Source organism: Antrostomus carolinensis, unplaced genomic scaffold (assembly GCF_000700745.2).
Source record: "Antrostomus carolinensis isolate BGI_N321 unplaced genomic scaffold, ASM70074v2 scaffold17763, whole genome shotgun sequence".
In the NCBI taxonomy this organism is placed as follows: domain Eukaryota; kingdom Metazoa; phylum Chordata; class Aves; order Caprimulgiformes; family Caprimulgidae; genus Antrostomus; species Antrostomus carolinensis.
In genome coordinates this window covers 1-14,279 of record NW_010304659.1, presented here as the reverse complement: position 1 = coordinate 14,279, position 14,279 = coordinate 1, and the positions used below count along the sequence as shown (strand labels likewise).

Genomic DNA, 14,279 nt, shown 5'->3' with positions numbered 1-14,279 from the left:
TCCTGCTGAGTGGTGCTCGCACAGCACCAAGGCTGGCTCTCCAACATTTCCTCCCATCCCTCCCTCAGTAGACTGGGTGTGGGGAGGGTCTTGGGAGGGGACACGGCCAGGACAGCTGACCCAAACTGACCAAAGGGATATTCCAGACCATATGACATCTGCTCAGAAATAAAACACGAACGGAGGGGGAAGGTGGGGGCAATCGTTATTTACGTTTGTCCTCTTGAGTAACTGCTAGGTGTACTGAAGCCCTGCTTCCTGGGAGGTGGCCAGGCATAGCCTGCTGGTGGGAAGTAGAGAATAAGTATTTTGTTCTTCTTTTGCTTTGTGTTTTTATTAAACTGCCTTTATCTCCACCCACAAGTTCTTTTCTTTTCTTTCTTTTTTTTTCATTGTTATTTTCTCCCCTCCCCATCCTGCTGAGGAAGGCGGTGATGGAGTGGCTTTGGTGGGTGGTGTTCAGCCAAGCTTACCCCACCATACCTTTGTGTGTTGTTTTTATTTTTTTTTCCCCTTGTGTGACAGAATGAGGAATTGATCTCTGTTTAAATAACCTTTGAGGAGCAGTACAGCTGCTATTAGAAACGTTTAGGACTGAGATTTATGTAGTGTTAACTTTTGGAATGACAGTACATGCTTTGCCATTAAAATTTAAATAAAGCCTGTTGTCCTAACTTGCTGTTCTTTGTCTTGTGCAATGTTGATTGTCCCTTTTCCTCCCACTTGCAGGGGTTGGACCTGGTTGCACTGATGAAACCCTTCTCTCAGCTATAGCTAGTGCTCTGCACACGAGCACGATGCCCATCACTGGGCAGCTGTCTGCGGCCGTCGAGAAGAATCCTGGAGTTTGGCTAAACACCTCACAGCCCCTTTGCAAAGCATTTATGGTGACAGATGAAGATATTAGGTATTAACTAGAGATATTGTCTTGGAACAAGGTTTCTTGTGGTAAAACAGTGGTCTCACTTTTTCTTTTTTTTCAATGTCAAGTTTAAATGTCTGATGGAGCACTTAGGTGTGCTGAATTAATTTGAATGCCTCTCTATCAGTAGAGTAGAAAAAAAATATTACATAAAACTGCCCTCAAACTGGCATGTACCTAAAGCCCATTATTTTTTATTTCAACTGTGCTCAGTTACTTTGAGGTTTCAGGTTTGTATTTGTCTTTCATGTCTGAGTATTGTCTCCTTTTATTGAAAAAAGCATCTGAATTTGAATAACCTTGATTAAAGCACCTCTAAGCAAAGAAGAGATTGGAGAAATCCTGGGAACAGTGTGATTCAATTCTCTTCACCTTACTCTGTGTCAGCACAGGACCAAATAAAAACACTAATTGAGCAGGGATGCAATTTATTTAGGTATAGCTTGTTTTCAGTAATGAATTATATTGCTAAATCAAGACTGGTCAAATTCAGGTTTAGGCACTTGATAAAGAACTGAATATACTAAAGGCAGTAACGTGAAAGCACGCTGCTTTGCATTCCTTAACAGCGTTTAAAGGTAGGAATTGTTTGGACTGTTTGACTGAGAAATCTTTTTGAATTACAGGATGGCTTTTTTTTGTGCTTGATTTAGACATGAATGACCAGGAAAGATGGTTTATAACTTTATGATTTCCTGTGGCTGAGATGAAATAGGAGTCCCATGAGCCACAGGTTGTTGATCACTTCTTTACTATGATTTGGACAGAAAAGGAGTTCTAAAATTTAAGGTTGTGACTGCAAAAGAATGAGCAAAAAGATTGAAATGGTCACAAACATAATTTTCTCCATTCTCATTTTTGGAAATCTGAGCAGGGTGGGCTGACTTTTTCTTGTTTAAATTAATATTAGTATTAGTAATTTAAAAAAAAAAAAAAAAAGTCTTGAGTCAGTTGCTAAATTAGGCAATTTCAGCCAGAATTAAAAGTGGTACAATCAACATTAAGGACTTGTAACAGGAAATATTGGACAACTTTTTAAAGTGTTTCTTTCAGCTTCACTTACAGTATAATGCCAGGTGATTTTTTTTTTTCCACAATGCAGTTCTTAGAGGGCTCTCTCAGAGCCATGTTTGCCCAACCTTGTGTCTGAGGAATTTAAGATTCCTTTGCCTTGAAGGGAGCAGCTTTGAGGGTTGATGTCAGTGTTCACTGATTTGGGGCAGGAAGCAAGAGGAACTGGTGCAGCAGGTGCGGAAGAGGCTGGAGGAAGCCCTGATGGCCGACATGCTCGCCCACGTAGAGGAAATTGCAAGAGATGGGGAAGCTCCTTCCGAGAAAGAAGGAGGTGAGGAAGAAGGAGAAGAGGAAGAGGAGGAGGAGGAGCAGGACCATGACCAGGAGATGGAGAATGTATAGTCCAGGTAATATGACAGCGTCCTTTCTCACTTTAAATTGTACTTCATTGAAGGTAGAAGTGGTTTCAGGAGGAATCTTAGTTGTATATTGACAGATCTTTGTGTTTTAGCCTGCACTTGTAAAGGTGAGATAGCCACGCTTTCAGGAAAACAGAAAATATTCTGATGTGTGTGATGTCTGAGGTGTTCAGCTTGCGCTGTCGTGGGGTGTTCTGGGCCTTACGTCAGATGGGCTAAATGTGTAGCCAGAATGGGTGTGTAAGTGCTTGAATGATTCTGTCTTGAAGGTGGATCAGTTCTTAAAAAATTATTTGTCTTCTGATGTCTTTTTTTCTTTAACTCCTATTTATTTATTTATTATGTCCTATAATAGGCAAGAGGACACGGTGGTTAGAAGGACAGCTGCCATCTTATGGACTCTGCTTCTCCTCCTGCCTGCCTTTTTCTCTCACTCTTGCATTTTTAGTTTGTGTTTTCTTGCAGAGTATATCAGACAGCACATTTGTGGAATTATTTTAAGTAATATTTGTAGAAAGTTAGAAGGCGGCAACCTGACCATCAAAAGAGGGAAGGTGCTAAAAACCTTTGTTTTATAAACTGAAAGTAACAGGAGAATGTAGATATTCAAAATCTGGAAACACCTGAGAAGTTTAAGGTAGTGTAACAGTAATAACTGCCGGAGAAGAGAAGGCTCTGGGGAGATCTTCCAATTATCCAGCCTTCCAATACCTGAAGGGGACCTGCAAGAAAGGTGGGGAAGGACTTTTCATAAGGGCAGTTAATGACAAAACAAGGGGAAATGGGTTTGAGCTGAAAGAGGGGAGGTTTAGATCAGATATTAGGAAGAAGTTCTTCACTGTGAGGGTGGTGAGACAGTGTCCCAGGTCGGCCAGAGAAGCTGTGGCTGCTCCTCCCTGGAAGTGTTCTCGGCCAGGTTGGATGAGGCTTTGAGCAACCTGGTCTAGTGGAAGGTGTCCCTGCTGCTGGCAGGGGGGTTGGGACTGGATGAGCTTTAAGGTCCCTTCCAATCCAAACCATTCTGTGATTCACAGAAATGTACCTTTACGTTGTGCATCCCTTGAAAATATCACAAAGGGTCGCTGCTTGTTCTCGGGTGTCTGATTCCCACTTGTGCAGTGGAACCTTTTAAAGATGCAAGTGGATTTTTTTTGTTGTTGTCTTGTAAACCAAAATAGCTCTGAATAATGAATCATTACTGTGTAGTAATGCATAAAAAAGCAGATGTGTGAGGCCAAGTCAAGATACACCAACGGGAGTTCCCTTAAATGTTATCTGTTGGGCTGGATAGGGACAGTGCCCCATGCTATGAAGCTGAGTTTTTCCTTGCTGTGTTCCTTTGATGTAACCCCAGCCGGGAGCACTGGATGTATTGTCAGTGGAGCTCCTGCAGTGAGATGAAAACAGAACTTGCTGATTTAAATTTTTGATCGTTTTAAGTTTTAGCCTAAGAAAAGCAATTAGTGTTCTGCCACTGAAATAGCCAATACCCTGGGTGCTTCATTATGTAGACTCCAAAGCTGTGAGGCAAGAATCAAGAATATGGAGGGGGAAAAAAGAAGGGGATGAATAGCAGAAGAAAAGCAAAGCCCCTTTGGAGGCAGTGGCAGCTGTATTGCAGGTAGAAGGAAGAGTGATTTATGTTAAGCAATCCTTCAAACTGGGAGGTTGATTATAACGTGAAATCTATTTGGCCTTTGGGAGATACCATCTTATATCTGGGCTCTCTATATTTTCCTGTTTTACAACATCACTAACAGTAGCTTTATTTGGACAGTGAATATCTTGCATTCCTTTCTACTACAAAGGTCTGACAAACTGCTGAAGGTGAAAAGTGGGAGATAAAGAAATGGATATATTATGACAATGGTGCTTTATTCTTTTAAGTTCTGACTTACTCTAAAGACATAAAAAGTTCTTACTGACTTACAAGATTTTTTTTTTTTTTTCTTCTAGGGAGTTCCATCTAAGAATTCCCAGTATAAACCCTATCAGCAGGGTCAGCACAACTATTTACAGAGCCAAGAGTGTCTGCCGAGTAAATTGCATCAACAATCCAACTGTACCGATGAGCGTTTTGACGTACGCTTCAGGAAACGCTGAGAAGCTGATGGTTCATGAATTGCTGGGTAGTTTTGAAGATGGAACTTGACTAAACTCTACTCCCCCTCCTTTTTCTAAAGGGGTAGGATAATTGGGAATGCAAAAGTGGGAGGGAATAAAGGAATATAAAATGGTGGGAGGGAAAATACTAGGAACCAAATTTCCTGTCTTTTTTTTGTTGTTGTTGTTGTGGGTCAGTGATGGGTGATACATTTTTAAGCTTTTCTATCAAAGTACCTTTAACATGACCCATAGAAACAATTTTCTCTCTAACACAAGTGAGAGAGATGCTATTTCACTCCTTGGCTACTCTGCTGTAGGCTACCTGTTTGTATCAGACTGTAGGGAGGTCGTTTTATGTTGTGAATTGTCATTCCATGTGTCAATTCGGGTCACTGAATTTCCTTTTCCTCACAAGACCACATTGGTCTTGGAAGTGTAGTCTCAGAGGTGAACTGCCAGTGCCTCTTCCACCTGAGGTTTTAATTAGTAGGGGAAGCTACACTTGAGGAATTGGTCTTACATCCGATGGCAGTCGGTTTTTTAGTTAGTTCCAGCACCACACTGAGTGCACTGCTGTGCACGTTTTTGAAGTGGAGTTACGTGTATGTCGGAGCGTAGCTGAATAGTTTCAAAGATAAATATACCCACTCTGAGGTATATTTTCCTTTGGGTTAAGTCCTGTCAGAAGGACCTTCTCAACTTAGAAGGGAAGGATGACTCATTTCTGACTTGACATGAGGAAAACTTCCTCCTTTCTCTTCTGGTGCCAAGAACCCCGACCTCTGTGTCTGTGTGTGTGGAGGGAAGGGGATCCATTCCAATAGGTGTGTCTACACATCTGCTTTTATGTGCAGTAATGTTCTGACCTCTTTTAAAACAAGAATGGAAAATGGTTGATTTTTCTATAATTGATACCTAAAAAACGAATTTAAAGCTTTTTATTAAGTATTAAATCTTTCTTACTTGCATGTGCAGTGAAGTGACCAGCATTTTGTGTCCAAAAATGAAATGATGTGAAACCTGCCTTAATGTGTTTATAAGTATTTGGCTTCACCATGGGTACCTTGATTGATTCCTCAGTCTCTTCTAGTACATCTGTGAGCATATTGGGGTAACTTGTAGCTAAAACTGGATTTATCTGGGGAGGGAGGATAGGGAGAGGGGAGGAAGATGAGAGTTTATAGCTTGGAGAATGTGTTGACTAAGTTGCAAAAGTTATTTTAGTCTTAGGGTATCCATTGCGTAATTCATGTGTGGACGCCTCAGCTGAGAGTACGGTGTAAAGTGGTGGATTAAATATTGTGCCACTAACCAATTGTACAAGTTGTTGGTATCCCAAAACTTGGGGAAGAAAGTAGCTCCCAGAGCCTTTATCGTGTAAGAATGATTAGCAGTGACAGCAAGGGACCAGGGGAATTGCCCGGAAACTAATAGCCTTTGGGAGTAGTTCAGCTTAGTGACCTGAATAGGTTTAAGCTCCTTGAAAAATATCCCATGCCAAAGTGATTGATACGATATTAACTCTTTTCTTAAAGATTTGAAAATACAAAACTCTTTGATATTGCTCATTTGGAGTACTGCAAGAAGACTGAATTGTACTTAGCTGCTGCTCTACCAGGTATTGCTTTGGGGAACCTTACCTTGTACTGCAGCCAGTGAAAATTATTTTCCTTTTTGAACAGTCTGTTACGGTTATTATTCTGTAAATCTGTCCTCTTGTAATTCATTGTGTTGAATTAAATGTTTCTCACAAAGCAGAGATTCTTCTAGTCTGCGTCGAGCCCCTACCTGGAGTTTTTGTGCTACGTCCCTTCCAGTTATTTCAGCGGAGGTGCTCTTGCATTTTTGTTGTGGGCTCCATTCTGAGATTTGGATCTTCGTATTTGGGAGCTGGGAGAGGGGAACACGGAGGGAAACTCGTGGAAAGCCAGTTCGTTCTTTCTGCAGAGTCTTCCTCTGCAGAAGTAAGTAAGAGGCTGCCCAGGTGGCCCATCTAATGAGCAAGTTGCTGATATGGTCCTTTGAATCTCAATTCTAGCGGTTTGTAACCCCTACTGGAGGTGTTCCTTTGACCAGGGCAATCTTGTTCTGACACTGTTTCTTTTCTAAAACTTGTCTGATATCTAGAGATGTCTTTACTTTTATTTGAACCTAAATATATTGTAAGCATGTGTAGCACTAGAACTTAGATGATTGAGGTGTTGGTACTAATATTTTGATGCATTGAACATCAAGTTTAAATTGCTGCCAACTTGTGTGCCAACTCTTTTGTTTTCACCACTCTGCTTTCCCTGTCCAGCTCTCTCTCTTTCCTTCAGTCCTTTAAAAAGTTTATTAATATCTTCATTTTTTATGGAGGAGCTGATTGTTCAGAATACCAGAAAGGGGCTCAGAACTCCTGTCACATCCAAGAAACTTATATAACTTTACTTGCTTATCAAGACAGGTAAGTAAATAAAATATTCCTTTTAAATGATCCTGATGTCTTTCTCATGTTGCTGCAGTAATAACTGGATTAGTTTGTTTTATCACAGCCTGCTGCCATCGATGTGACTGATGGGCACATAGTGGTCTGCCATCATTGAATGTATCCCCAAGGTGGAGAAAGCAGATGTTACTTGAGGTATATCTCGTTAAGCAGATGATGAGCAAAGAACATATTTAAGAGAAGTAGTTGAGTGGAATTGGGGCAAAAGTTGCCTTTTATTAATATACAGCAGTTGTTACACGAGGACATACTGGCATTGTTCATTGTTCTGTCTGAGATCGAGTTAATCTGCTTGGAGAAGTACTAGTGAGGGGATGTTTTTGTAACTCTTTCCATCAATGGTAATGACATCTTCCTGTTGCCCTCAGACATTATAAATGTACATCATATGGAGCTACAATGTGAAATAGCCTTTGGTTTGTCCTGCACACGGTTTACCCTGGTAAACTGTTTCTCTTGTTTCCTACTAAAACAATAGTATCAAGCTCTGTGGACTGATAGTTATCTTGATACAGTTTAATCCTCTTAGGAGATAATATATTAAGTATATTCTAATAGTCCTTATGCAGCTTGACTAAGGGGTGGGATCTTAGCCAGTACAGTTAAGGCTTTGCATCATTTTTTGTGGACAGTGGAATTTTGGATCCATAGCACCTGAGTTCACAAAAGCTCCATTTCTTATGCTGTGTCATGCTCAGTCAGGTTTTTTCTTGTTTTATCTGGAAACAGCAGCCTGCCTAATTCTAGAGGGCACTGGTTGGAGGAGATGGGGGGATGGACTGGTTTGGTTGATGTTGGTAGGTAGGATGACAACCCTCCAAACACTGTTTTATTCTGCAAAGGTACCTTTGTAAAAAGAAACTCCTTGATATTTAAACTTCTGATTTTATCTTGTGCAAAGCATGTTGGAGCTGTTCCATTAAGATGGCTCAATTTTTTTTTTTCCTCTGCTTTGTTTTGCAAAACTAACAAAGTTAAAGGGAATGTAATTATCTCCCTGTTTGTATTAGGGGTGTTATTTTTACTGAGTTCTAGTTGGATGAAATTTTGTTCAATCAATAAAAATAACAAATTTACATGGCTGTTGGTACAGTCTGGATTTGGCCCACAGAGGTTTTGTAGGAAGTTCTGCCAAGGAAAAGTTAGCTTGATCCACGTCTGAAACTGAACTTGCTGAACTGGCTGTTGAGCAAGAAAAGGGAGGAGTTTTCTTGCTTGTAAACTGAGCACATCAGGAAGGGATAACAGTCATGGATGACATGGCTGGACTCTGGGAATGCAGGCGTGTTAAACCCCGCACGTGGGGGCTCTGGTGTCACAGCTGCAAGTTGTTTTCTAGTGATAATATAATATGAAAAATATTTTTGAAGTTAGAATTCATGGATAAATGTATGCTCTTGTTCTACTTCCCATGTGAAAGGAGGCTAGCTGAAGTGAACTTTCCAAATTAGGAATGTATTTTCATCAGTAAAACACATTTTAGTTACTGTGGGAACTGAAAGCACGCACTGTGTACAAGGCAGACTCTGCTAAATGAAAGCTTTTCATCAATGCTAGTTTATCAGCTACTGGTCGAGATAATTTTGCTTCTTTATAGCTCTAAAAGACTGTCCTACTGCTCTTTCCTGTAAAGTAAGAAAATGTTGAATGGGAGTGTGAGTGAAGGTTTAAAAAAAAATTACATGTATTTTGCAGCGGTCTGGCTGAAAACTCATCTTGTGGTAATTTGAGGAACAGAGGGAAGGGGCAGCAACCTGCCCTGTTAGTTAAAAGTTCTGTTGTGGCAAAGTAGTATTTGTGCCAGTCCTGTGAAAGGCACCAGTTGCACAGCTCAAGGCTGTATCCATGTATTTTGAAAAGACTTTAAATCCACTGATGCTGCTGGTCCTTCTGCAGAGCTGCTGGGTCATCCTGGCTCCGTAGCGTGTGTTGTGTGGCTGTACAGTAGCCATCTCCCTGGTTTAAGACTTTATCCTTCAAAACAAACAAGCTGTTCCCCTGAAGCTTTCTTTCCAGGCTTATTTCTGTTGCTAGATATTCCTTCTAATCTTCTGTCCTGAAATTTCCTGACCTAATGCTTAGTCATCCCTGTGTAACTTTGTCTTGGCTCCTGCTTATCAACTTCTAATTGTTCTTTTAAGATCATTATGAAATATATTGTTGCTTTTCTTCCCTCCTGTTTGTCATTGTGGCAACTGCGGGACTTCTGTATGTGAGAATGTACTTTAGCAACTCTCCCCCTTGGTAGCCCTTTCCGATGAAGGAGAACAGTGTCCCCAACCCAGCAGCTCCCTCCAGGCTCCCCAGCAGCACTTACGGTTTCGGAGCAGCCATCGCAGACAGCAAGAGGCCCTGGGACCTCATATGCAAAGTCTTATGTTTAAAGGAAGCGTGGCTGTGTCTTCTCCACCCAGATTCCTCACTGCCTTCTGTTGGGATCCATTCTGGGGTCTGATAACCTGCCCACACACTCGGCTCTTCCTTCTGACTCTGTACCTGCTTGCTTGGTGGTTGTTTATTTTTTTTTCTCCAGTCCTACCCTTTGCTACTTCGCAGGAGGTTGATACAGCAAAACATCTGAAAGGATAACTAGTTTTTCAGCACTTAGTCATGTCCTTTTTGTCTTGTTTTCAAGAGAGCCTGTTCTATCTGGACTGATTCTCCTGGTCCTCGAAAAGAAGGTAGGATAACATGTTTAAAAGGGAGAGGGAGCGGGAGAATGTTTTTTTTTTTTTAATGAAGAAAAAGTAAGTTTTTCAGGATTAACTCTGCAGTCAGACAATCCTGTTTATTTGGGATTACATCCATAAGAACAATCTCCAAGAGTCCAGATGCCCATGTGAATCTTTGGATTATACCACGTATTCATTGTCAGATAAAATACATCTTCTAAGCTGTTGTCACTCTGAACAGAAATTTCTATATACACTGGAACTGCTTCATAACAGGCTTTTCCTTTGCAGTTGGTTGAGGTTCCCAGTGTTGCATATTTTAGCTCCCTGCTTTAAAATTGTACAGATACACATGGGAAGGTGGTGTACTAATTCTGCAGCACAGAAAATAATGTCCTGGATGGGATGTAGTGAGCTAAAAACTTGGCTTTGTTCTCAGATTAGCAAGGATCAACTCTGTTCCCTGAACTAATTGAGGGAAAACTATTACCCTTCAGTTTGACCCCAGGACTAGCTGGAGTCTGAGAATGAAAGAACAGCATTTGCTAAATTCTGTTTACAGTGCTCGAACATTTATGAGAATGAGGAGGCAGGAAAAAATAAACAAACAAAACAACAACAGCAAAACATTTTGAACTTCAGTGTGACCCACCAAATTGCACTTGAAATTGTCAGGGTTATTGGTATTGGTTAGCAATCTCATGTAGTATTCATGAGTACTGATATAACAGTAACTGCTAGCAATAAATAATAGTTACTGAGTACGGTAAATTAATATTTATTTAATTCAATAACTAAATCTCTTGTTGTTTAGTGCATTTTTCTTACCTTGCAGAGTCACAGATGGAAGTAGTTTGAGATTGTGCAGAACTGGAACAGTGGGGCAATGAGCAAGCTCTTAAATGGTTTGCCTATTGGCAAGATTCAGGAACTGCTTGACTGTAGGGATGTGGTTTCATTTGCATATACAAAACACAGGTTTTCTGATAAATAGACCCCAGGTTTTGACCTTTTGGAAGGAGATGAATACTAAAAAGTTATTACTTGGTTTTGTTGGTAATTTGAGTCCAGTTCTATGTCCTGGATTAGCCAGTGAAGCATATTTTATTGGGGTTTAGTGATCTGAAGGGCTGTAAAACTCGAAAGCTTGGCGAACCATCTTTTATTTTTCATGCTTTTGTCTGATCTACAATTAATTCTTCGTTTTCCATTCAAGTGGCTGCTCCACAACTTCTCAGAAGTCATTACCTGAAAGCTAGGTTCTTCATTAATCTAATGGATGAAAAAAAGAGAGATGTTTGCTAATGGGTTCCCCCAAAGTGCCTTTTGCCGTGCTGCTGGAGTAGGGAAACCTGTTAAGATAACGTGATGGTGGAGATACTAAGAGGTGACAGAAAAAAGGCTGCTCGGCCTGTTGGTGCCGAGAGGATCGCAGTTGTCCGTGTTTCGAGTTCTGCAATAGTTGGTCAGTTGCAGCATGTGCCCCTATAATACAGTTTTTGACCTTGAGCCTCATCACCTTGAGCCATCTCCATATGTTGTTCCCTCAGTCAGCTACTTTGTGCGATGATTGATCTCAGACTTAGGTCATTTTTCAAGTTACAGATCTTGTCAATCTGTCTGGCTCCACCTACATGCAGTGATTCAGCTCCTGATGTGCTGAAATATTCCCTTAAGCCTTCCCACACACAAGTAAGGACTTTTTTTTATAATTCTTCTCCAAGCTGCACCACTTCTTCTGCACCGTGCTCAAAATCAGGAGTTTTTGCATGATGTTTGCATGTGCTTGAAGAACAGCGCAGAAAGCAGAGTTCGATCTCCTGAAGAGGGAGAGGAGCCACTACAATAATTCTTTAAAAGCTTTGGGGATTTTTTTGCCCCTAAATTTTGCATCCCATTTTTAACATTCAGCTGATGTGCTGTGATTTGGGCAAATGGATAATTGTGGAGTTTTTTGGGTTGTTGGGGGGAGGGGGGTGTTCCCCTCTGTGTTCAGTAATCCCCTTTTTACGGACAACAGGATGGTCTTTATAGCAGAGTAGATATTTTAGCTGGAGTGTTTTAACTTCTGCCTTTGCACACGACCTGGTATAAGAGTGGTTGTTGCAGAATCATACCTGGGGGAGTTCAGCTCGTGTAGCTGTGGTGGTACCGACTGCTCAGCTGTAGGTGTATTGCTCTGTTTATACAGAAAACAGCTCAATGAGCTGTTACACCTTTGCTGTGCTTTAGTTCAGTGTCCAGGGGATTGTATTGGTCACTTGGAGGGACATCTTTGTTCTGTGGATGATCAGAAATCGGATGATTAAAGGCAGCACAGAGGCAGCAGAATTGTGAATGAGCCCTGATAGGAAATTGGGGAACCACCTGGAGGGATGGGCTTGGAAGCATCAAGGAAGTGCCTTCTCTCTTCTCTTGGGTCAGGGAAGTTGGATTTTTTGAGTGGTTGTGTTTTGGTAAAGAAATGAGTAGTGCTAAAGAACTGCTCTCATTTGTGTAATCCATTTTCTCTGTTAATAGGAGACACAAGTCTCTTAAAGACCTGCTAATTACTCAGGTTAAAAAATACAAAGGCAACTTGATGTCATGAGTAAAATTAAGAATCTAAGAAGAAGGCGTGAGCTAGTTCTGCTGAAAATGGAACAGATCAGAGGCATAACATCTCCAAACCAGGTTTGCCAAAAGCACTTAAAATAACCACTGGCAGTTTCTCTGGGGAGTGCTGGACTCGACTTTGTGATTTCCCAAAAGGACTCTCTCAAGTACAGAGCAGGCAAAAGCAGCAGTGTTTGGAGCCGGCGTTGCAGTTCCTGAGGCGAGTTTGAAAGGACACAGGGTGTTCAGACAGGTCCAGATACAGGTGTAGTCTTCTGTGTTGGTGCAGGTTGCCCAGAGAAGTTGGTGTTGGACATTAATGAGAGTTTGCTGCGTTTTCTGGAAATGGGAGAAGCTTGGAAGGGCAGGGTTGTACCGTTCTCTCTCAAGTAATGGAAAAGCCACTATTTTCAGTATTTCAACTTCCTAGGTTAAATATTTTGGGAAGTGAGAGGGGGAGATGTTGGTTTTGCCATGTCTGTCCCTGGAGGAGAAGCTTCAGTCTGCAGTAGGTGCGAGCTCTCCATAACACACGTGGAGCCTGACAGCTCCCTGAACAGCTCACGGTGTGGGGAAGGTGAGTCTGGAGCAGGAGGGTTCCCAGAGCTGTGCTCGTGCTGATGGATCTGTGTAAGCACCGAGGAGTCTGGGTGGATATGGATGGATCTCTGTGAAACTGAACCGTGAACGCTTTGGGGGAAAACAAGTTTTTACAGTCTTCATCTGCAGCAGCCATCCAGAAGGAAAGAGCTGGTGGGAGGTCACTGCCAAGACCTCTGAAGGTGAAACTGGAGGAGAGGAAGCTTGTTACCTGTTTTCATGAAACTTTTCAGCAGCTGGAAGATGTTTGGTTCAGTTGGCAGGTAAGAGAAACAGAAAGAAGTAAGGAGGCAGTTCCTGGCAGCTGTTATCTCGCTGGAAATGTCCCACAGAAGTGGAAGGTGACCCATTTGGAGCATCAGAAGGTGAAAGTCCTTCTCCATAGGAGAGTCACCAGATGAAGGATAAAACCGAAGCACAAGGACAGACCATGTGGCTCCTGTGTTTGGGCCACTGACCAGCAGAGTTAATGTTTCCCAGGATCTGAGAAATGTGAGCAGAGTGGGTGTTTGAAGTGGGGTTTTCCAGACCAGACACTGATGGTTCTTGCAATTAAAAACAATCCCAAGCTGGATGGTTGAAAAAGGCCCAAGGACGGTGTTTGGGAAGGACAATTACATGAAAGTGGAGAAAATAGGACCTGTGGATTCTGGACATTTGAGGTTGTGGGGAGCTGACAATTGGTCTGATACTGTTACAGTGAATTAGTGAATTACTGTCACCTCCTGCCAGGGGTTCTTAAAGCTCTTGTCTGTGGAAGGTCCCTGTAAAGCCCAGGTAGAACAAATCCTTTGGAGGTGATGGTTTTGCAGTGAGCCAGCTGCCTTTGTGGGGGGAGAAACAAACCATCACAGCAGGGACCTGCTGCAGGGGGAGAAACCATCACAGCTGTGGGGACCTGCTGTGGTGGGGTTCTGGTGAGGGAGGCTTGGGAAGGTGGTAGAGATCCCTGTGGCATTGGGGCATCCAAACTGCTGAAGTTGTTGTGGTTTGGTCTGAAGCAGAAACTTCAGCAGACAGCTTCGCTACTGAGTGTGATAAACAGCAAATAACCCTTGGAAAACAGGAGCTAAAGAACCAAGAGTGGGAGAAAAGACAAAAGATATTTATGATTTCTTAACTTTTAAGGAGTTATTGTGGAAAAACTTCTTCACTGTGAGGGTGCCGGAGCCCTGGGACAGCGCGCCAGAGAGTGTGTGGAGTCTCCTTCTCTGGAGATGTTCCAAACCCACCTGGATGCAGCCCTGTGCAACCTGCTCTGGGTGACCCTGCTTGGGCAGGGGGGTTGGACTGGATGATCTCCTGGGGTCCCTTCCAACCCCACCAGTCTGGGATTCTGTAACTCGGGAAGAAGGAAATAAACCTTCGGTGCCCCAAGTGTCGCTGAGCTGTAGCTCCGTCCCCTCGCGTGGCTGATGAACCGTGCGGGGAAGGGTCCCGGGTGGGAAGGGTCCCCGGGTGGG

At 42.4% G+C, this 14,279-nt stretch overlaps 1 protein-coding gene across 1 annotated transcript in view; it reads left to right on the top strand.

Annotated features, from left to right (window-relative positions):
- MBD3 (methyl-CpG binding domain protein 3) overlaps positions 1–5,383 on the top strand; it is a gene marked incomplete at its 5' end in the record, with an annotated part of 14,638 nt that extends 9,255 nt beyond the window's left edge. Inside the window, 3 exons of the mRNA XM_010164529.2 lie at positions 730–907; positions 2,146–2,343; positions 4,312–5,383. Coding sequence (XP_010162831.2) covers positions 730–907; positions 2,146–2,338 — 371 coding nt within the window. The remainder of the gene's footprint in view (positions 1–729; positions 908–2,145; positions 2,344–4,311) is intronic.
- Positions 5,384–14,279: the final 8,896 nt, after the last annotated feature.